We start from the raw sequence: 20,919 nt of genomic DNA, 5'->3' as shown, positions 1-20,919 counted from the left end.
TCCCCTCCCAAAAGGATCAGACACTAGGCTGAGAAGCCCTGGCCGCCTTCCAGAAGCTGAGGCCCTGGGCCTGACTCCTAGCCCCCAGCCCAGCTGCTCTTGTGGGCTGTCTCAGCCCATAACCGGCTGATGTGCTGAGCAGGTGGTAGGTGAGTCACCAGAGGAAGCCAGGTGTGCCAGCCAGGCTAGGCTCAAGAGGGGGGCTGGGCTGCGGGGCTCAAGCCCCTAGCCCATGGCCACCCTGCTTCTGTGCCATCTAAAGAGATGGTGCCTCTGTGAACTACCCTGGCTCTGCTCCCGCCTACTCCCCGCCCTGCCCCCAGGGCTGCTGTGGCCTCACAGAGGCCAAGGGCTGGGAGCCTGCCTGCCTCTGCCCCAGCCAAGAGTTAGCTTCAGGGCAGCTGGGCAGTCCTTGCTGGGGCTGGGCCCGGGCCCAGGCTACCTGAATCAAGTGCATGCACTGGGCCAGAAGGAGCGGCTAACTGTAGACAGCTGGACTTACGCAGTTCACATTCCCTCCAGAGGGGTTCGGAGAGGTTGGGCAGTTTATTCAAAAACTAAATGGGGGCTGGGGTGGCTAATAGCTTAGGTGCCGTAGTCAACCAAATGCAGTGTGTGGGCCTTGTGGTGAATCTCCCTTCAAACAGACCAACCGTTGGAGGACATTTTAGAGACAGAAAACTGAACACAGGTGTTGGATGATGATAAGGAAGACTCGGTGATTCTGTTAGGAAAGAAATGGTATTATGGTTAGATTGGGGGGAAATCCTTATCTTTTCTGTAGAAGGTCTTTATGGGTAAAACAATACAATGTATTTGCTTTAAAATCCCCTGGAAGGAAAAGAGCGGGAAGGGGAGTGGAAGGCAGGGGCTGAAGACACAGGCCAGGCGGAATGAAGATGATGGTGGTCATTGCTCATGGTGATGGACAGTTGGGGACTTAGTCCATGGTCTCTCTTCATGGTGTTCCAAACCTCCACAGAGAAGAGTTAAACCAAAAGAGAGGGATGCAAGGGAGGGTGGGCCCACAGATGCAGAGTGGCAGTGCAGGGTGGGTGGGGATGGGTGTGGGTGAGTGTGGGTGGGAGTCTATGGGGGGGATGACTGGGTGGGTGTGAGTGGGGGTCTGTGTGGGGGGATGAGTGGGTGGGGGTGTGTGTAGGGGGTCTGTGTATGTGGGTGAGTGGGTGTGTGTGTGAATGGGTGTGGGTGGGGATCTGTGGGTGGGGATGGGTGTGGGTGTGGGTGAGTGGGTAGGTGGATGGAGGTGAGGGTGTGTGGGGGTCTGGGGGGATGAGTGGATATGTGTGTGGGGTCTGTGTGTATGTGGGTGGGTGGGTGAGTGGTGGGTGTGGATGTGGGGTCTGTGGAGGGGTGAGTAGGTGTGGATGTGGGTCTGTGTGTACGTGGGTAGGTGGGTGGGGGTGGGAGGCCTGGGAATGTGTGGGTGTGGGGAGGATGAGTGGGTGGGTGAGTGGGTGGGTGTCAGGTCTGTGGGGGGATGAGTGTGTGTGGGTCTGTGTGTGGGTAGGTGGGGCATGGGGGAGCTGGGTACGTTTGGGTACCCCTCCTCTCCTGGGAAGTATGTGTGATCCATTTTACAGATGAGAACACTCAGGATCCGAGAGGCCACAGTTCATAAGGTAGAGGTGGGTCTGGGTCTCAGAAGCCAGTGCTCTAACCCACTGCCACCAGCTGAGGTGTCCAGGCCGATTCCCGGGAGCACCCTGAGCTCTCGGCCACCACCCTCTGTGAGTGACAACCTCCCTTTTCCTCCCCAGCTGTCCTCGCTCAGCCGGCTCCTGGGCCTCATGAGGCCATCATCTCTCAGGCAGTACCTGGGCTCTGTGCCCTTGCCACCCTGCCAGGAGCAACAGCCAAAGGCTAGTGCCGAGCTAGACCACAAGGTGAGTGAACACCCAGCACCTGCCTGCCTCCACCACGGTGCCACCACCACAGGTAGCAGGGAAAGGCAGGGCTGTCCACATTGCATGGCCTGCGGGTCCTTCCAGAACCCCAGGGCCATGCCAGGGCAGAGACCAACAGGCTGCCTCCCTGTGTTGAGCAGAGGTGCTCAGCATCTCACCTGTAATTAGTGTTGTTACCCGTGCCGCAGGCGCTGGGGACGCCCTGTGCGCAGGCGTAGGGGCCGAATGTCCGCCTGTCCCTGCTTGTGTGCCTTTTGTTGATCTGGGGTTGTCAGTTAGCCTTACAGCACGGTTTAGGGAGGATGCAGGAGCTGGATGCCAGGGAGGGGATGGGAGCACATCAGGATAAGCGCAGGGTTGTCTAGACGTGCAGAGCATCCCTTCTTCTGTAGGCAGAGCTGGGCCCAGCCTCCCTGTTCATTTTCACTATGGTTGTCACTGAGGCTGAGTCCTTGGCCTGTCCCCAGTTCTTCCTAATTGACTTTCCAGACATTGCCCAGCTTTCCTGAAAGCCAAGCTCTGGTGGGAGTCAGGAGCAACAAGGTGCCCTAGGGCCTGCAGGTTGTGGAGTTTGGAACAGTGAGGCCTATGAGTCCCTGGGCGAATGTCAGAGCAGGGACGTGGTGGGTGTGAGGGCTTCAGAGTGGGCGTCCCGGGCCCAGCTTCCTAGGGAGCAGGGCTTAAACCTCGATGCACTCTCCTGCCCCTGGGGACTCGGGGATGAAGAATGGAGATAGGGATCGTCATAATTGGGGAAGATGGTAATTCTAGAAACTCACTCGGAGGCTGGATGTTGATAACAGAAGTCCAACCTTTAGGCATCACTCTGCAAATCAGATAAATAAATTAATTACTTAATGAACACAAATGAACCATTAAAGAGATATGCTAATCCCCAGGTGCATGCTCCTCTTCTGGAACATGTGGGGAAAGTTGTCTTTCAGTTGTGCCTGATATTAGTGCGTTTATGAGGCTGCTGCCTCCCAGGAGAGCGTGAGCTGTCTGCATGCCCCTTCTCTTGTGCCAAGTATTTCCCCAGAAACTGGAGCTGGTTATAGGCTGGTTATGGGGCCTCTAGAGAGGAGGTGGGGGTCAGCCCTGGGGTGGTCTGTCTGAACAGAACTCAAGGAGGCCTGGGCAGGGGGGCAAAGAACAAGAAGGTGAGTGGCGCGACAGAGGAAAGAGGGTCACGTCTGGTCTGGCTGAGCGGAGAGTGTGGCCTGCAGGCACCTTGGGGGCCAGTCCTGGGCCTCACCCAGCAGAGGTGTGGTTCCTGCCAGGCTCACTGTGTTTCAGAGGCTATCCAGGTGGCAGAAGACATCCTTTCAACAGCTGGAAAGAGGGACAGTGAGCAGACTGAGGATGCCTTTTCTTTAGAGGACTATTCTCACACACCTAAAGGAGGTTTGAAAACCTCCCCCTGGTTGGCCGCCATGTTAGAAATGACCTGTTTGGCCTGAAAACATGGAGGCACTATGCAGCTCGGCAGAGCCCCAAAAGGGTAGGGTGCACTGGTCCAGGGCAGTGGAGGGGGCAGGCGAGGCCCAGGCAGCTCTCAGAAGCCTTCACTGCAGCCCGAGACCACCTTAGACCACCTCTGCTGTGCTCTGCCTCCACCTCTGCTACACCTTTGCCTCTGAGTGAGGGAGCCCTGGGCAGAGGAGGGTGCACGGGCACAGAAGTGTGAAACAGGCCCCTGGGCTGGGTTCTGTCCCCTGGGCTGGGTGCTGTTCTGACTGGGAGGGGCCAGGTGGGGCAGGTGACTGGGCTCCACTCCCACCCCGGCCGGCTGACTCCTCATTAGGCCTCAGCATGTTTCATCTTCAAAGAGGTTAGATGGGCCACTCACCAGCCAAAAACAACAGCGGCGGCATCCACCCTGTTTTATAAGGAGTGGTGGTCTGAGCCATGGCTGAGCCTTTCATCCCCAGAGCTCAGAGTCTTTGCCTTTTCGTTTCCCTTCAGTGCAATGGGGAAACTGAGGCCAAAGTAAGGTTGACCTGAGGTGGCCCAGCCTGGAGGAAATGTCTACTTTCCCAGCGTTGGGGCTGCTGAGCTGAGCCTCTGCCTTTTGAGGCCTGCCCATCCCCCAGGCCCTCTCACTCCTGTCTGGGAGATTTCCTGCCCTGTGCGGCTGGGTCACAGCCCTCCTCCAGCCCTGCAAATAAACACTTCTGCCCAGCTCCTTCCCCACCTCCTCTTGCTGCCTCAGGCCTTGGCCCAGCCTCTCCCTCTGGGAAGAGGCTGGGAGAGCTGCTGTTGGTGTCCAGGGCACAACTTTCTCTCCTCACTGATCCCTTGGCAAGTAAAGTTGTCCCTTTGCTTGCCCCCTGTCCAGCCAGACTGTGGGCACATCCAGTGTCTCTTAGCACTGCGTCCCACATTTGGCACTAGGTGAACAAATGAATCCAGTTGTAATTCTTTTGTCCTTCTCTGAACTCCCTTCTTCCATTCTGTTCTGGCATTCGCTATTCGCTCTCCTGCCCCCGTTCTGGAAACCTGCTGCCTCCTGTGCGCCATCTGACCAGCCTCTGCTTCGTGGTCCCCTTGTCTCTTAAGGTATTTGTATCATTAAGGCCACTGTATCGTTAAGGCCACAAGAGCTTATAGCCTGGCCTTCTCCTGCAGGAGGCTCTGGACTAAAGAAGTGTTACCTGCATGTGGCAGAACCAATCCCAGCACATCGTTTGTAATTATAAGCTAGTGAGGTCCTGCCTGGGAAATCACCAAGTACTTCAGCAAAGGAAGCCATGAGCTCCTGCTGCAGCTGTGCATGGGGGTCGGTAACTGGAGAGAATCAGGGGCAACATAGATGCCTGCACTGGCTGTGTGTCCTGGCTTTGAGCACAGAGTCCTAGCTGAGCAGGCAGAGCTCATATGGACTATAAGAGCTTCTGTGGACTATTCCGCTTAGTGAGCTGATAACATTTTTAGCATTTTGAAGAGCTTCTGGATAAAGAAAACAAAGCCGAGCCCCTTTTGGTTATCTATGGCCGTGTGCATGCCTGGTTTGAGCTGGGCTTTATTCCCAGAGAAGAGTAAACATCTGGTTTGGAGTGATGCTTGGGGGTCTGGTACAGCCACGTGGGAGGCAGAGGGCTTATTTGGGTGACGGAGGTGGCAGAGAGTGTTTTCCTGTAGGAGAGTTAACATGGGAGAGTTTAATACTTAGAGTTGGCCTCCAGGTGCTCCCTTTGGCCCATGGATACCAATTCGCCCTGATTGCCTTCCCAGGCAATCAAGGGAGATTGTCCTTTTGGCCTCAGGCAGAAAAATGTTGCATAACTTGACTCAATTTGCCACTGTCTCTCCAAGCTACCACCTGAGCCCACCAACCCAGAACCAGGGTCTTCTTGGGCAGTTTATTTCCTTGTAGCTGACTTGTATAAACCATATCTGGCCAGATGTTGTCTGGTGTGTTCTGTCCAGCCTCAGGGCTCAGGGTCATGAAGGGCATGGTCTAGTCACTCTTTTTTCTTTGTTTTTGAAACAGGGCCTGTCTCACTCTATTGTTCAGGCTGGAATGCAGTGGCACCATCAAGGCTCCCTGCAGCCTCGCCTTCTCAGGCTCAATAGATCCTCCCACCTCAACGTCCCAAGTAGCTGGGACAGGCACATGCTACCACACCGGGCTAATTTTTTATTTATTTATATTGCTTGATTGATTGATTGATTGAGACGGAGTCTCGCTGTGTTGCCTAGGCTGGAGTGCAGTGACTGGATCTCGGCTCACTGCAACCTCTGCCTCCCAGGTTCAAGTGATTCTCGTGCCTGAGACTCCCAAGTAGCTGGGATTACAGGTGCCTGCCACCATGCCTGGCTAATTTTTGTATTTTTAGTAGAGACGGGTTTTGCCATGTTGGCCAGGCTGGTCTCGAACTCCTGACCTCAGGTGATCTGCCCACCTCAGCTTCCCAAAGTGCTAGGATTACAGGTGTGAGCCACCACGCCTGGCCAATTTTTTTTTTTTTTTTTTTTTTTTTAATAAAGTTGGGGTTTCGCCACGTTGCCCAGGCTGGTCTCAAACTCCTGAGCTCAAGCAATCCTCCCACCTCAGCCTCCCAAAGTGCTGGGATTACAGGCGTGAGCCATCTCAACGGGCCCCAATTCACGTCCATTGAGATAATTGATATTTTGGCTGTGTCAAAACCTGCTATTGCATATCATACTTCTCGTTACCACACTTCCTTATCATTTCTTGCTTTTCTTTTTGTTCTACTGGTGCTCTATTTTTTTTGGTATTTATTTATTTATTTGAGACAGAGTCTTGCTCTGTCACCCAGGCTGGGGTGCAATGGCGCAATCTTGGTTCACTGCAACCTCTGCCTCCCAGGTTCAAGCGATTCTCCCGCCTCAGCCTTCCAAGTAGCTGAGATCTACAGGTGCCCACCATCATGCCCGGCTAATTTTTGTATTTTTGTTGAGACAGGGTTTCACCATGTTGGCCGGGCTGGTCTCAAACTCCTGACCTCAGGTGATCCACCTGCCTCAGCCTCCCACAGTGCTGGGATTACAGGTATGAGCCACCACAACGGGCCTACTGATGTTCTGTTGATGAGGTTTTTTAATTCTGTTTTTCCCCTTAGGGATTTGGGAGGCATACAGTACCAGGATCTTTATGGTGGGATGGAAATTTTTCTTCTGGTTGGTTAAATTTGGGGACTGTGAAGTTGTTAAGTATTTCCCATTGTATGGAAAGAAACTAAGGACCACAAAGGGGGAAGGTCCCAGAGCTGGGGCAGAGTCAGGCACCAGGAGCCTGGTCCCCATCTCCCCAGCTGCCCCCTGGGCGTGTCCTCCTCCCAGCCAGATGATGTCCCCAGTGGATAACAGCTAAGGGACAGTCTGTGGGTTCTGCATCTGTGATGGTCCCTGCGGGGGCACCACCCAGACCAAGGCCCCCAGCTGAGCGCAAGTGGCTCTATCCGCTTCCTCTAGGTGCATACCACTTAAGGTCCCCAGCTCATGCTCCTGAGGCCTGGGGATGTGTGGCTTGTTTATTGGAGAAGTGCATTTGTACAGAATGGAGTTGTTGGCGGGGAGGGGGGGTGTGCTCCAGGGATTGGGCGATGCTCTGGGATAAACTCAGCCCAGCTGTGCCGACTCCAATGCACTCATGCTCATTCTGAGTACCTCTGCTCATGTTCTGCAGAGGGTGTGGCCTCTGCTGTGTGTTTGTGCATAAGTGCGTGCTGTTCACATCTCCTGTATATCCTTGTGGTGTGCCACGTGTGTTGATACAGTTGGCAAACAAGTTTTACTGCTTCGCTCCCGCTGCTGTAACTGCAGTTGTCTGTCCCTGTGCTGGGTGACCCTGCCAAGAACCGCCTTAATGGGAGGTTGTGGAGAAAGGCCTGGCTCTCACTGCAGGGCTGGGCAGGGAGGGGGCCACTGCCCTCTGGCAGCTGTGTGCTTGCCTCTGCCCTCTCTTGCTGGCATGCTCAACTCCAGCAATGGGACATGTGTTCCCTTGGGCACAGGCCACTTACCCTCTGTCCCCCTGAAAGGCAGGTGGAGCCTCTTTCCCCGTTCTTCCCATGCTCTCTGCCTTCCCGCCTGGAAGTGTCTGTCTCTTCCTTACTGCCCCACTGGGCTGGGGACCTTGGTCAGACCAAGGTCAGGAGGGCTGGGAGGAAACCGACTGGTTTTGAGGAACAGAAAATGGATATTCAGAACTTGTGAGTTCCTCTCCTGTCTAATCTGTGGTTGGTTCTGTCTTACTTCCTCCAAAGTACAGAACATCAGACATCTTTAAAAATAAACCTCAAAGAGATGGCCTCTGGGAAGCTGACCCTCCAGGAGAGGGGGACCTCTACAGATCTGGGGACAGGCCAGTACTTCTGGGCATCCCAAAGCCAGGCAGGGCCCAGGCTCAGGCCAGCTTTGTTTGGGTCCCAGAAATTCTGGTTTCTTTGCAAGTGTACGAGCAGGCTTGAAGTGACAGAGTTAAGCTGCGGAGGCAGGCTTGCATTCTTCAGCCAGCTTTTGCTCAGGGCCTTGGCAGCACCCAGGCCTGCTCGCTGCCCCACCCCACCAGGCCCAGTCTTCCCGGAGACCCTTCGGGGCCTCTCACCCTAGGCAAGTAACTCAACACCTTCCAACCTAACACTCTACCTGGGTCTCCTTATCCTTTAACTCTTCCTGGACAACCCTGTGGATTATCTTCTTCTCGTTCTGATTTAGGAAAATAGACTCTAGTGCCTGTCACATTGTATGAAACTGCAATCCAGAGCCTCCGCCAACTGGCCCGATGCGTGGCTTCACTGCTGCACATCACACGCGACATTTGAATCCAAGCAGTGATGCTCTCCCAGAAACGCTCTGTTCTCAATGCCGCATCTTTGCTCCTGCTGTCCCTCCTTCCTGCAGAGCCCAGACTGTCTCTCCTGTCCTTGGATTGCTGCGGGCATGGCTCAACCCGTGGCTTGTTTACATCTTGCTTCACATACTTGAACAGCTACCTTTTAGGGTCAATCCAGAGTCTCACCTCAGCCACAACCCCCATGGCTCCCCCTGAAATGCCTCAACCTGTCCAGGTACAGTGGCTCAAGCCTGTAATTTCAGCACTTTCAAGGTTGAGGCAGGAGGATCATCTGAAGCTAGGTGTTCATAGACCACCCTGTACAACATAGGGAGACCTTATTTCTGCAAAAAGTTTTTTTTTTGAGATGGAGTCTCGCTGTGTTGCCCAGGGTGGAGTGCAGTGGCGTGATCTTGGCTCACTGCAAGCTCCGCCTCCTGGATTCACGCCATTCTCCTGCCTCAACCTCCCGAGTAGCTGGGACTACAGGCGCCCACCACCACGCCTGGCTAATTTTTTGTAGAGACGGGTTTCACCGTGTTAGCCAGGATGGTCTCGATCTCCTGACCTCGTGATCCGCCCGCCTCAGCCTCCCAAAGTGCTGGGATTACAGGCGTGAGCCACCGCACCTGGCCAAAAGGTTTTTTTAAAAATGAGCCAGGTGTGGTGTTAACAGGGCACAGTGGCACACGCCTGTGGTCCTAGCTACTCGGTGGGATGGCTTGAGCCCAGAAGTTCGAGGCTGCAGTGTTTGAGGCCCCAGCTGTGCACCGAAGACGGCCAAGCACAATGGGGAAGGTCCCTTACACGCCATCCTCAGTCTGCAGGAACAGCTGCCAGGCCGACCACGGCCTTCTCAAGTGCTCTCTGTGCACCACCTTTTCTGTGCCTTCTTCCCTGTCTTTGCCAGGCCTTTTTAGTGATGGAAACACAAACGCAAATCCTGGAAAGCCCTGGGACAGTTCATCAGACTTAGAGGGACCCAAGGGCTAAACAGTGTCAGAAAACCTCAGTGTCACACCCTCCTCCTCCGGGCTCTGGCCCTTGGTGCCTTCCCAGGCAGGCTCTCCCCTCCTCCAGGCTCAACGGCCTTCCCTCAGCAGCCCTAGGCAAGTGACTCAGCTTCTAACCTAACACTACCTGGGTCTCCTCATCCTTTAACTCTTCCTGGACAAGAAAGAGCTTCGGCCCTCGAATCATAACCAGAATGGCGTCTCACTGGCTTGGTTTGGGTCAGGTGCCCATCTCTAAGCCAGTCACATTGGCAAGCTAGCATACAGTGAGTGACCAGCCTGGGATACGCATCCACCCCTCGAGTCAGGGCTGGAGTCACCACCATGGAACAGTTTGGTTTGAGTGTAGGGGACAGGAGGCGGGACAGGAGGCTGGGACACTCTTACAAAGGAAGGGAAAGGACAGGACCCTTGGACGTTTGCAGCATCCCTGTGGTTTAGTCACAGGCAATGGCCTTGTGCTCTGGTGTTGGTGGGAAGGATGAGGGCAGTCCCAGGCTCTGGCCAGACGTGCCAACACCCTGGAGACAATTCAGTAAGTGAAAAAGCGTAAGACAAGAAGGGGAAGCCATGGGGAAACCATTGCTCTGTCAGGTGGTTATGCAACACCCTGGCTGGTGTCAGTGACCCCCTCCACCCTACACGCTCACACGCACACTGACACGTATGCACCGATGTATACGTGTACCGGTGTGAACTCTTACACATAGGCACCGAGAATCTTGTCCCTCTCTGGGCAGTCTGCAGAGCTAGGTTTTCTGGTCCAGATCTCCCTGGTGTCGAGGTCTCTGGTCCCAGCTGGAGGAGCAGGAAGACCCCACCAATCCCTGCCTGTCATCTCCCTGACCCCCACCAGCAGGAAGCCAGAGAGGAAGGTGGACTGGGTGGGAGCCCTCCGCCCTCCAGCAAGGACTTGCCTCCAGTGCCTTGGCTCCTGCCACCAGCCAGCGGATGGAGGAATGGGGAGACGCTCTGAGATAACCTCCCCATGGCAGGTCTGCAGGAATCTGGAGCTCTCAGCCTTCCATCTCTTTCCCTCCCCAGCCCCGTGCGCCATGGCCTCCACATTCCCTCCCTGTCTTCAGTACCACGATCAGGAGCCAGGGCTGCTCAGGCCCCAGGCCCCAGGCCCCAGCTAGGGATAGAACTTAAGAGATCCCTGCTGTGAAGGGTCTCAGATCTCTGAACTCACTCTCCGGGAAGCCAGAGGTGCAGGCGAGAGCTATTGTTCTGAGGGCGTGGAGGGTGTGGGCATGTGCTGGGCCCCGAGTCCTCTGCAGCCTGGAAAGAGACACCCACCTCTCTGCCCAGCAGGGCCCGAAAGCAAACTTCCATTCAATGGCCATTCACTGCAGCAAAGCCAGAAGTCCTGCCTGTCCATCTGCTGCCAGCCTGTCTCCTATTACCCTAAATGGGCCTCATCCCTGCTCCGTGTTTAGGGACCGTGTTTAGGTCACCCCCACCCCATGCCCTTGCAGGCACTTTCATTGACAGAATTGGGTGTCTTGCCTGGCAGGCCCCACCAGTGACGTCTGCTCTCTGGCTAAGACGTCTGGTCTCTGGCCTCTTGGCCCTGTGTCTTCTGGGACCCTAGGTTAGGAAGAGGTCTTAGGTCACCCGCCTCATTTCCTAGTGGTTGGTCATATGTCTTCATTTCTTCCTCACTAGGACTTATGACCGGTGACCTGTCCTGGTCAGAGTCACTTCCCAAGTCAGCTTGCCTTTGGGAACAGAGCTTTCGATACCGCCCTCTGCTTCCTTCTTTAGTGTCTGCCAAAGCCAAGGGTCGGGGGTGCAACCTTGGAGCAGAGCTGCCTGGCCAAGGGGAAGAGGTTGTGCGGTTTGCTCATGGGGCAGGGAAGACATGGCAGCCTCATCCTGGTGGCCAGTGCCACACTGCTGGGGCTCAGAAGGCATGTACCTAGAAAAATGCATCCCCTTTCGCCTGGTGTCCTATGGACACACCAGTCACCTAAGCTCTGGCTCCCTCCCCAGACTGAGGCTCTTGGCCTGGGGCCTGAGTAGTCCTACCTTGGATTACTCATGATTCATCATTGTTGCGCCCAACCTGTGTGGATACCTAGACCGTGCCCCGGGGGCCCAGGCTGCAAAGGGCATTCCTCCTCCACCCTGGGGGAGCAGCCTCAGCCTCACCCTATCCTTCCAATAGGAGGCCTGTGGACCCTTGCTGTTTCCCAAGGGGGATGTCCACAGTGTGAATCCTCTTTAGAGACCCCACCACCATCCACGCACACCTGGGGAGCTTGTCCTGCTGAAGGCTGAGAGACCAGACATCTGCTCTTGGGCCAGACCGGCCCTTCCGGGACACAGGGTCATGCACATCAGGGACCCTCCCCACACCACAACTTCCATGTCTGCTGAAGGCGGGGTCCCAGGCCCTCTCTGCGTGCCCTACTGGATCAGGATGCCGTGAAGTGGTACTATATAGGTTTACATTGCACAAAAAAGGGAAAAAAAGGATTGTGGCCCAGCCCCAGCCTCGGGTCTGAAAGGGCCCAGGGTAGACCAGCACAGCTTCAGCCTTTCCCAGACTCCGTTAGCTCTAGAGTCGATCTTCAGTCTGTGTGCTTACACCTAAGTCCTGAGAGGACTTGTGTGTGGCAATGATGACACCTAAGGCAGAATACTTCTCCTGGGCTGGGCTGGACCTCTAGGCCTCCAGATTGGGCTGAGAGCAGCCCAGCCAGGCTAGGGCTGTGAGCATGGAAAGGAGAAAGCAAGAGGAAACCCCCTGGCTCCTGGTACCCCAGGCCAGAATCCCAGTGCCAGCAGACATCAGGGCCAGCTTCCTGAGTGAGAGGCACGGACACCTGGGGCTGAGCCCCTGGGCCCCAGCAGCCTGGCTGGGAGAGCTGTGCCCTTTGGGTCCATCTTTGTCCTTCCCAGCAGGTGTTCCTGGGTCAGCCTTGGTTCTCCCCCCAACACACACACACTAGCTGCCCCAGAGCCTGGCTGGACCTGCTTCCACAGGGTCCTCCTGCCAGAAACAGGTCTGCCTTCCCCACCCGGTCTGGCAGCCTCCAGGAGAGAGCTGGATTTGAAGACTTGCCCAGGGTTAAGAGTGGATTCTTGATCATGACCTGGTGGGGGAGAAAGGTTGTATGTTCTGGCCAGAGTGAGTGGCTTCCTGGGAGAGCCTCTCCATCCTCCTTTCTTGCCCCCCTTCAGTGTAAATAGCCCAGGCCACAGCCCGCTCCCTTGGCATTGGCTAGAGGGGAATTTTCTAAAGGATGAAGTTCCTGGGAAATAGCCGCCCTTTTTCCCTTTTGTCTATGACAAAAGCGCTGCTAATGGCTCCTACTTGACTTGGGAGTCTTGGCTGGGGGAGCCTGGGGTCAGAACTAGCTGGACCAGAACATGGAGATGCTGACCTCCCTTCCTCTGGTGACAGTCCCAGTCTGCTGTCTGCTGTCACTCAGCCTTGTCGTTCTTCCCCAGGGGGAGGGCACGGCCCCCTTGAAGGCTCTAGAGCCAGGAGTGAGGCATTCCTGCGTGGAACTTCTGAGAAGAGCCAGCCCCACCAGACTCTGGGGAAAGACCCAGAAAACGGGAGCTCGGCCCTTGCTGGCAGCAGCGGCAGGGATGGGCCGGGCTTTTCTCGTCAGTATTGGGTCCGGGCATGCCCTCAGACTCTGCCTTTCCCCATGATGTTGACTGAGGTTTCCGGGGTCCCATTTCCCATTAGGGCTTCCCAGCCTGACTAAGGTGCCATGGGGCAGGAGCTGGGTCCCATCTTCAGACAAGGTCCTGAGGCCTGGACGAGTGTGGCCCCCCAGCACCCAAGGAGGGCTAACCCTAAGGCCACAATGACATCCCCACCTCTCCAAGCAGTTCTAAGAGACCTGGAAGGGCCTCCCTTTGGCGTATAGAAGGGCCACTTTGTGCTCCCAGAGGGAGAGGAAGCAAGTAAGGCAGGGAGTGCAGCCTTGGCTCAGCCTCGCTCTCCTGCCTTGTGGAAGGGAAGATGAACCGTGCCTCTGTAGTGCCAGCCAGGACAGGAGCAGGCTTGCTAAGTTCAGTAATTGGTCACATTGCGAAGGAAGCAGGAAGCACAGCTATCACACCTGGCTCTTCTTGTCTTGCTGGGAAGGGCCCTCTCACTCACCCACCCCTGCCTGCCCTGCACCCCTCCCGTGCCTGCCCCTGCCAGGTAGGAGGGAAGGGGATCTCAGGGAGCCAGCAGTGCATCACCAGCAAGCCAGCTGGGCTGGGCGACTCAGGTGTCCACAGCCGCTGGCGGTTTAGATGGGGAGACTCAGGGTCTGCCTGCTCCCGGCTACAGAGTCCTCAGTTTCCACTGAGGTTTTGTTCCTCTGACCTTCACACAGAGAGATGGGTCTGGTGGGAGGGTGGGGACACCTTGCTTGTTGTCTGGACAGGATCAGACTCTCTCTTACCTCTTTGCACCTCTGAGACTGAGAGTCCTGGGGAAATGCGGGGAGGAGATGGAAGTGTGGGTGTTTCCTATGCCAATAATGAAGGCCTCTTTTCAAAATCCCTACTGGGAATCCAGCTTCAGCCAAGCCCCTGGAGATGTTCCAAGGGAGGGCATCTGCACAGCCACCAATCTCCTTAAATTGGGTCAACGTCTTCCTTATAGGAAGCACCTCAAATGCAAGGAAGACATGTACCCAGCCACCCAGCCTCCAGGCAGTGGCAGGTTTAGTTTTTTCCCTTTGGGAAAAACAGCTTATAAAATGTGGTTAACAGGGCTTTTCTCTAGGACTGCCATTTCCTACTCACTATCCACCCAAACACTCGGAATCGTTTTTCTGGGATTCCCCTCCCCCCTCCCTGCCCCCTGCAGATTCAATTATGGGAATCAGCATAAGAAACAAGTTGTGAAACCAGTAACTCTCCACTGCCTGGGCTAAGTCCACTGACACATTTTTCCTCTCTGATATTCCTCCAGGGCATTCCTCAGATCTCAGACCCTCCCCACGACTCCTTCTAGGAGGGGAAGTTCTGCAGCTGGGCCTCCTCCAGACAAAGAGACTCCCCTGAGAGCCCATGGGTGGAGCGGGCCAGTGAGCTGCGCCATCAGCGGCCAGGAGTGAAAGGTCTGAGAGGGACAGGCCCCCTTTCGCCCCTCCCAGTCCCACACATTCTCCCTCGCAGACAGCCCAGGGTGCCTTCCCCAGCCGTCCTCAGTGATGGCCCTGATAACCCTTGGATGTTTTCTTCGGCATCCCCTACCACCTCTCATCATTAGATTGCCCTCTCAAAGAGGGGCCTCAGGTTTTTTTTTTTTTTTTTTTTTTTTTTTTTTTTTTTTTGAGACCAGCTCTTGCTCTGTTGCCCAGGTTGGAGTGCAGTGGCACAGTTACAGCTGACTACAGCCTCAACCTCCCAGGCTCAAGTGATCTGCCTGCCTCAGCCTCCCAAGTAGCTGGGACTCCAGGTGACCATGCTGGATAATCTTTTGGTTTTGTTTTCTGTAGAGTCGGGGTCTCACTATGTTGCCCAGGCTGGTCTCAAACTCCTGAGCCACAGCCTTCCAGAATGCTGGGATTACAGGCGTGAACCACCTCGCCCAGCCTGGGTCTCGGCTGCTTTTCATGGCCAAGTCCTGCTCCCATGCCTCACACCCACCCCAAACCCAGTTAGGTTCAGCCAATTACAGTTGGCAGTATCTTGCTAAAAAAGATGTTTTAAACCAACTCTCATTGTATTCTCCTTGTATGAGTACACACACTGTAGAGAAATAATCTTAAAAAAGGAAAAAGGAAAGGTAAGGATACCCTGTAATCCTTTCTCGCAGAGAGAGTTCATTTTCCTACTACCTAGTACATTCCAGCACACCAGTGTGGCCACATTCTATCACCTGCCTCCCCCAGGCACCCCCAGCCTGTTCCCACAACTCTGCCCCGCAGGTTGTCCCCACTCTCTTGCACCTGTACTGGCCTCTGTTTCTGGAACTGCCCTCAGGGTCTGTCATCAGCCCTCCTCTGCCTGCACAGGGCCATCTTTACCTCGAATCCTACTGTTCCTTTGAGGCCCACTTTAGCTTAGTCACTTCCTGAAGCCTCTAAGTTGTACTCCCTCAACCCCCCAAAAACCCTGGAAGGGCCCTTTCTCCTTTTGGTCTGTGCAGAAGCAGAGGTATGTTATTTCCTGACCAAATGGTTGCCCTCCTGAAGTATCTTTCTCCCTCTAATGTCTGAGTTTGTCTCATGTCACCATGTCTCAGTGAAGGTATAGTGTCTGGCACACAGGCCCAAACTTGCTTTATGACAAGGGGGCAGTGAGCTGTTGCAAGACTGCAAAGGCTGGACAGAGTCGCAAAGGCAAGGCCAGGTTGGAGGGAAGGGGAGCTCAGGGAGCCAGCAGTGCATCGCCAGCAGGCCAGCTGGGCCGGGCAACTCGGGCATCCACAGGCCGCTGCAGGGACCCGGCAGGCAGAGGGAGCTGGGCTTCAGAGAGGTTGGGTCTTCCCCACCCCAGGGCAGCTCTCCTGGAGGCACGCCTCGGTTTCCCCTACTGTGTCTTCTCTGCCTGCCGTGTGCAATGCCACCTGGTCAGCCTGGGGAGTCAGACCACCCGTGGGCCTTAGCTGTTGTGTTGAAGAACAGGCTGGATGCCAGGCAGGGTGGGCGCCGCTGGTGGGAGCCCCAGGTGGCCTTCGACCTCAGGATTTTGCACTGCGGTATTTGGGTTTAATAAGTCAGTTGATGGTACCAAATCTGATGTCCTCAGAAGTCATCTGGCTTCTGTTCTGAGGAGACTCCTGGGCCTGTACAAAGAAGCTGCAGCCATTGCTGGGGCACTGCCTGGCGCCCTGGGAGGGCCGGGTGATAAGGGCAGGGGAAGCTGGGGCACAGGGGCCATGGGCTGGTTCTGAGCTCCAGCCCACTGTCACCTGCCAGCATTTCTAGAGCCTGCCTCTCCCACCCCTGCTCGTCCTCGGGGCTGGTCATCTGCCATCTCCTGATCCTAGACATGAAAAGAGAGCCGAGAGGACAAGGCAGCAGGGCCCTCTGAGTGGAGGGGCGCATCTGCGGGCAGCAGTTGGGAATCCAGGGCAGGCTGCATCCCTTCTGGAGCCTCACGCCCTGGGATGCTCCCCATGGCTCGCTTTCTCTAAACAGCAAGCACGTATCCCATAGGTGAATGGGTACCAAGAGTCCAGGGGTGCCTCAAGATCAAATTGTTCTCGGGGCCGCGCGCGGTGGCTCACGCCTGTAATCCCAGCACTTTGGGAGGCCGAGGCGGGCGGATCACGAGGTCAGGAGATTGAGACCATTCTGGCTAACACAGTGAAACCCCGTCTCTACTAAAAATACAAAAAATTAGCCAGGCGAGGTGGCGGGCGCCTGCAGTCCCAGCTACGTGGGAGGCTGAGGCAGGAGAATGGCGTGAATCCCGGGGGGCGGAGCCTGCAGTGAGCCGAGATCGCGCCACTGCATTCCAGCCTGGGCGACAGCGAGACTCCTCCGTCTCAAAAACAAACAAACAAACAAACAAATTGTTCTCGGGCCAGATGGAGCCGGCCTGCGTCCTGTTTTCACTGCTGAGAGTGTGCAGTTGGCAGGAATGAGGATGGAGGTGAGGTGTGCAGACGCTCAGCCAAAACCATCAGCTCCATCTCTCCATCTGCCTCCTCGGGTCAGCAAGGCGACTGTCCCGGCAGGCTGCACCCGTGTTGGTGTCCCAGGGAACAGAGACTGCAGAGATCAGAGTGGATAGGCCCCTCTCCCCAGAAGGTGCGTTCTGCTGCCCCAGCACAAGGCTGGGAGACAATGTGTGTTTCTGGGTGGCTGACTCCTTTTTCTAGAGGAAGGGAGGTTGGCCCTTCATCAGAGGGCAGGCTGGGAGTGCCTGCTAGGGAGTCACAGCTCCAAGTGAGTGCCGGCCCAGAGCCTGGCTCACCCAGGTCCCCTTGAAGATGCCTCCCTGGAAACTCGCTGAAAGCCTAGGGGTGACTGAGCCCCTGCCCTGGCCTGCCAAGCCTGAGAGTGGGGAGTGTGCAGGTGGAGGGCACGCCATGCTGCCCTGGGTGGAGTTAGAGAAGCAGCTCTCCCCGTGCTCTCCCTCCAGGCCTGCTACCTGTGCCACAGCCTGCTGATGCTGGCCGGGGTGGTTGTCAGCTGCCAGGACATCACTCCAGACCAGTGGGTGAGTCTTTCAAGGGGCAGGGCTGGGATGGGGGTGCCCAGCTGTGTCTTCTCCCCCAAGCAGCGTGGGGTTGGCTGGGATGGCGCCCAGCCCACTGTTAGGAACTGCAGAGAGTGGGAGGCTGAGAGGGAAGCCAGCCTGGGAAAGCCAGGGCCTCTTCCTCCCCACAGTGTCCCACAAGGGACACTGACCCAAGCCCCAGCAGTTGTGCTGGCCCCATCCTCCTTTTCTTGCTCAACTTCTGAACAGTCACTCAAATGTGCCCCTTCCTTTCTCTGAATTTGTTCTCCTCCTGCCCGGCTTTGGATGTGCCTGGCTCGTGCTACACCCGCTTCTTGGCCTCCCTCCGCCTCCACAGGGCGAGCTGCAGCTGCTGTGCATGCAGTTGGACCGCCACATCAGCACGCAGATCCGGGAGAGCCCCCAGGCCATGCACCACACCATGCTCAAGGACCTGGCTACCCAGACCTACATCCGTTGGCAGGAGCTGCTGACCCATTGCCAGCCCCAGGTGGTGCCCCCTCCAGCCACCAGACCTGGGAGGGGTGGGAAGTGGTCAGGCAGGGCTGGCCAGAGCCACCAGCGCATCCACCCCCGCTGCAGCTGCTGAGCTCCTGGCAGGGACATGGGTGGAGTGGGCATGCGGGGGAAGGGTGGGGACGCCTTGAGGGGGGGCCTTCATCATTCTTATCAAGAATCCAGTGCCAAAGGCTGGGCGTGGTAGCTCACGCCTGTAACCCCAGCACTTGGGAGACCGAGGTGGGCGGATCACAAGGTCAGGAGACCAGCCTGGCCAACATGGTGAAACCCGTCTCTACCAAAGATAAAAAAAAATTAGCCGGGCGCGGTGGCGTGCGCCTGTAATCCCAGCTACTCTGGAGGCTGAGGCAGGAGAATCACTTGAACCCGGGAGAACCCGGGAGGCGGAGGTTGCAGTGAGCCCAGATCGTGCCATTGCACCCCAGCCTGGGCAACAGGGCGAGACTCCATCTCAAAAAAAAAAAAAAAAAAAAAAAATCCAGTGCCCAGGGTGGGTGCGGAGGGAAGGGGACACAGAGAAGCGCAGTCCTCAGGAAATGCAAAGAAAAGTCGCCCTGGAGAGGGAAAAGTCTGGACCCAGAGTGCCAGTCTCTCATGAGCAGTGCCAGGAAGGGGCCCCAGCTGCTCACCTTCTGCCTACTTGTGCTGTGGGCCTGAGGCTGGCTTCCTGCTGTGTTAGGAGGAAGGCTCCCAGGCTGCCCTGGTCTTCTCCACTATATCCCCTAGCCCCGCCGAGTTTTCTCAGAGCCTGTAGGTGTGATATTCACAGCTAGTGTTTCTTAAATGAAGATCCGTTTCTCAAGAACCCACACAACCCCCATGAGGCAGGTGTTGTCAGGAGCCCATTTTACAGATGAGCAGACTAACCAGAGGCCTTGAGAGGCTCGGTGGCTTGCCCCCCATCATGCAGGCAGCTTGTGTGGATGTCAGAATCAGGGCATGAGCCAGCCTGACTCCCAAGCCTCCAACCTAACCAACTTCAGCCCCTGTGCCGGTGCCCTCCCTTCCGGCCCCATCTCTCCAACAAGCAGTGGGTTGGCTCGGGGTCTCCTCCTTTCCTGAGCCCCCAGTCCTCTGTGGAGGGGCACAGGACCTGGTGAGGACCATCCCCCACCCGACCACCAGTGCCCCTCCTCTCCTAGCCTGCCTCTTCTTGACTCCTCTTTTGTCCTTCCCCCATAACCTCTGACTTAGGTCTGACACATTGGCCACGGGCTGTGGTTTGGGTCTCAGATTTCGCCAAGTCTCTGAGAAGGCTGGAGAACAAACCTCACCCTCACTCCCCAAGGAACTAGATCTCACCAGCCTCTGGTGGGAGCAGTGTGCTTGTCACAAGAAGAAGGAAAAATGATTCAGGGCCTGGTAGAGGGGCCCTGACAGACCACTTATACGGTCACATAGCCTGATGACCGCTGTGTCCTTGCCAGTACTGTGAACCCGGCATCCTGCTCGCTCAGCCCCTGGCATGAGCCTGCGATGGGTGCTGAATGGACACCGCCAGCCCGGGGAGCTGCAGGGCAGTGGGCAGCACCTGGGCCCAGGCCCTCACAGCCTGCTTTTCTCCTCGCCGCAGGCCCAGTATTTCAGCCCCTGGAAAGACATCTAAAGGAACAGGGTCAGGGCAGCCCAGGGCTCCTGGCTCCAGCAGGAAGTGAACAGGCTCAGGGAACTGGAGGAAGCGAAGCATCAAGGACAGAGGAGGCCACATGCTGACCAGCCTGATGAGACAAGAGCCTGCCTCTGCCACCGCCCCGACCCCCTCTCCTCTCAGCAAGGGATGGGCCTCTCTGCCTCGCCCACCCCTCAGACTTCCTCCCAGCCATCTTCTCTTCCCTAAGGCCTCTGTCTCCGATAGCTCTGGTTTCCTTGGGCCTCAGTCCTCCCCACCCTCCTTCCTCTCTCTCCCTGTCACTAATGTGAGGTTTCTTTGTGCACATTAAAGTCTTTCAGCATCAGTGGTTTAGAACACTTCCTTCAGTCCCTGTCCGGAGGGCTCAGGCCAGCGTCCAGTCTCCTGATGCCTCTGCCTGTGTTTCGCTGGGTTCTCAGCTCTACAGTTACAGCACTGGGGCCCAGGCCCAGGCCCCTCCTGTAGCAGAGGGCTGTCTGCAAGTCCCCGGGGAGGGGCAGTGCTCCCTCCAGCCCACTGTGGCCCAAGAGCTGTCAGAAACCCAGGAATGGGACCACTCCCCATTCCCCGCCCCTGCTGAGGAGGACACACAGAGTGAGATGTGGATCAGGGCTGTAATTACACTTAATTCCATTTAGTGCTGAGCTCTGAAATCAACTCCCCAGCCTCAGGAGTGGGGGCGGTTCAGAAGACACTTCCAGATGCTGCTTTTGCTTTTCCTCCGACTTGCCCCAGTTGAGTTCATGGGACCTGATCCCTAATAGGGTCCTAGGTATCTTTGACCTGAACCCCTTGAGAAGTGAGTGGTCCCTTTGTGCTCCAGGACATCTACTTTGCCCACTCCTCCAACCTAGGCAGTGGCAGAGGATTGCCCCTGCCACACTGGACTGTGCCCACTCCTCAACCCTGGCTGTCTGCTAATTCTCCCATGGCGGCTGCATACAACTGTTCTGCTTTTATGTACCCCTCCCTCTCTTTGGCTTTCATGCACAGGGATAGGGTGGGTGGGCTAACTAGGAGAGAGACTCCCCCAAAATAAAGGACTTTCAGGCCAAGTGGCTCAACACGCAGACTTGAACTGGAGCTTACCAGTTCCTGGCGCTGTTTCAGACACAGCTGCCTCCCTCACTGCGTCCCCAGAATGCTAGGAGCTGGGGGCATCTATTATTCAGGGGCACGGGCACAGGCACATGCACAGCACAGTGCTGGATACCACACAGGACGCCTTTCTGCCTAGCAGCCTTTGCCAAATGAGAGGTGGAAGAAACCCTCGGCCAGGGTGACTTAGATGCCAGGCGACCTCCGTGAGAGTTCAAGTTTCTGTTTCTGGCTGCGTCACATGCCCCCATGGCCCGGGCACCCCTGAAGCCC

The 20,919-nt window shown here is 56.3% G+C and overlaps 1 protein-coding gene across 1 annotated transcript in view; it reads left to right on the top strand.

Moving 5' to 3' along the window:
- Window positions 1–19,873, top strand: part of FAM178B (family with sequence similarity 178 member B) — a 46,542-nt gene extending 26,669 nt beyond the window's left edge. The window contains exons 3-6 of the mRNA XM_030827396.1: window positions 1,782–1,907; window positions 17,301–17,378; window positions 17,737–17,889; window positions 19,492–19,873. Coding sequence (XP_030683256.1) covers window positions 1,782–1,907; window positions 17,301–17,378; window positions 17,737–17,889; window positions 19,492–19,524 — 390 coding nt within the window. The 3' untranslated portion in view covers window positions 19,525–19,873. The remainder of the gene's footprint in view (window positions 1–1,781; window positions 1,908–17,300; window positions 17,379–17,736; window positions 17,890–19,491) is intronic.
- Window positions 19,874–20,919: the final 1,046 nt, after the last annotated feature.

The sequence above is a fragment of the Nomascus leucogenys genome, chromosome 14 (genome assembly GCF_006542625.1).
Source record: "Nomascus leucogenys isolate Asia chromosome 14, Asia_NLE_v1, whole genome shotgun sequence".
In the NCBI taxonomy this organism is placed as follows: Eukaryota; Metazoa; Chordata; class Mammalia; order Primates; family Hylobatidae; genus Nomascus; species Nomascus leucogenys.
This window is presented reverse-complemented; position numbering and strand designations above follow the sequence as displayed.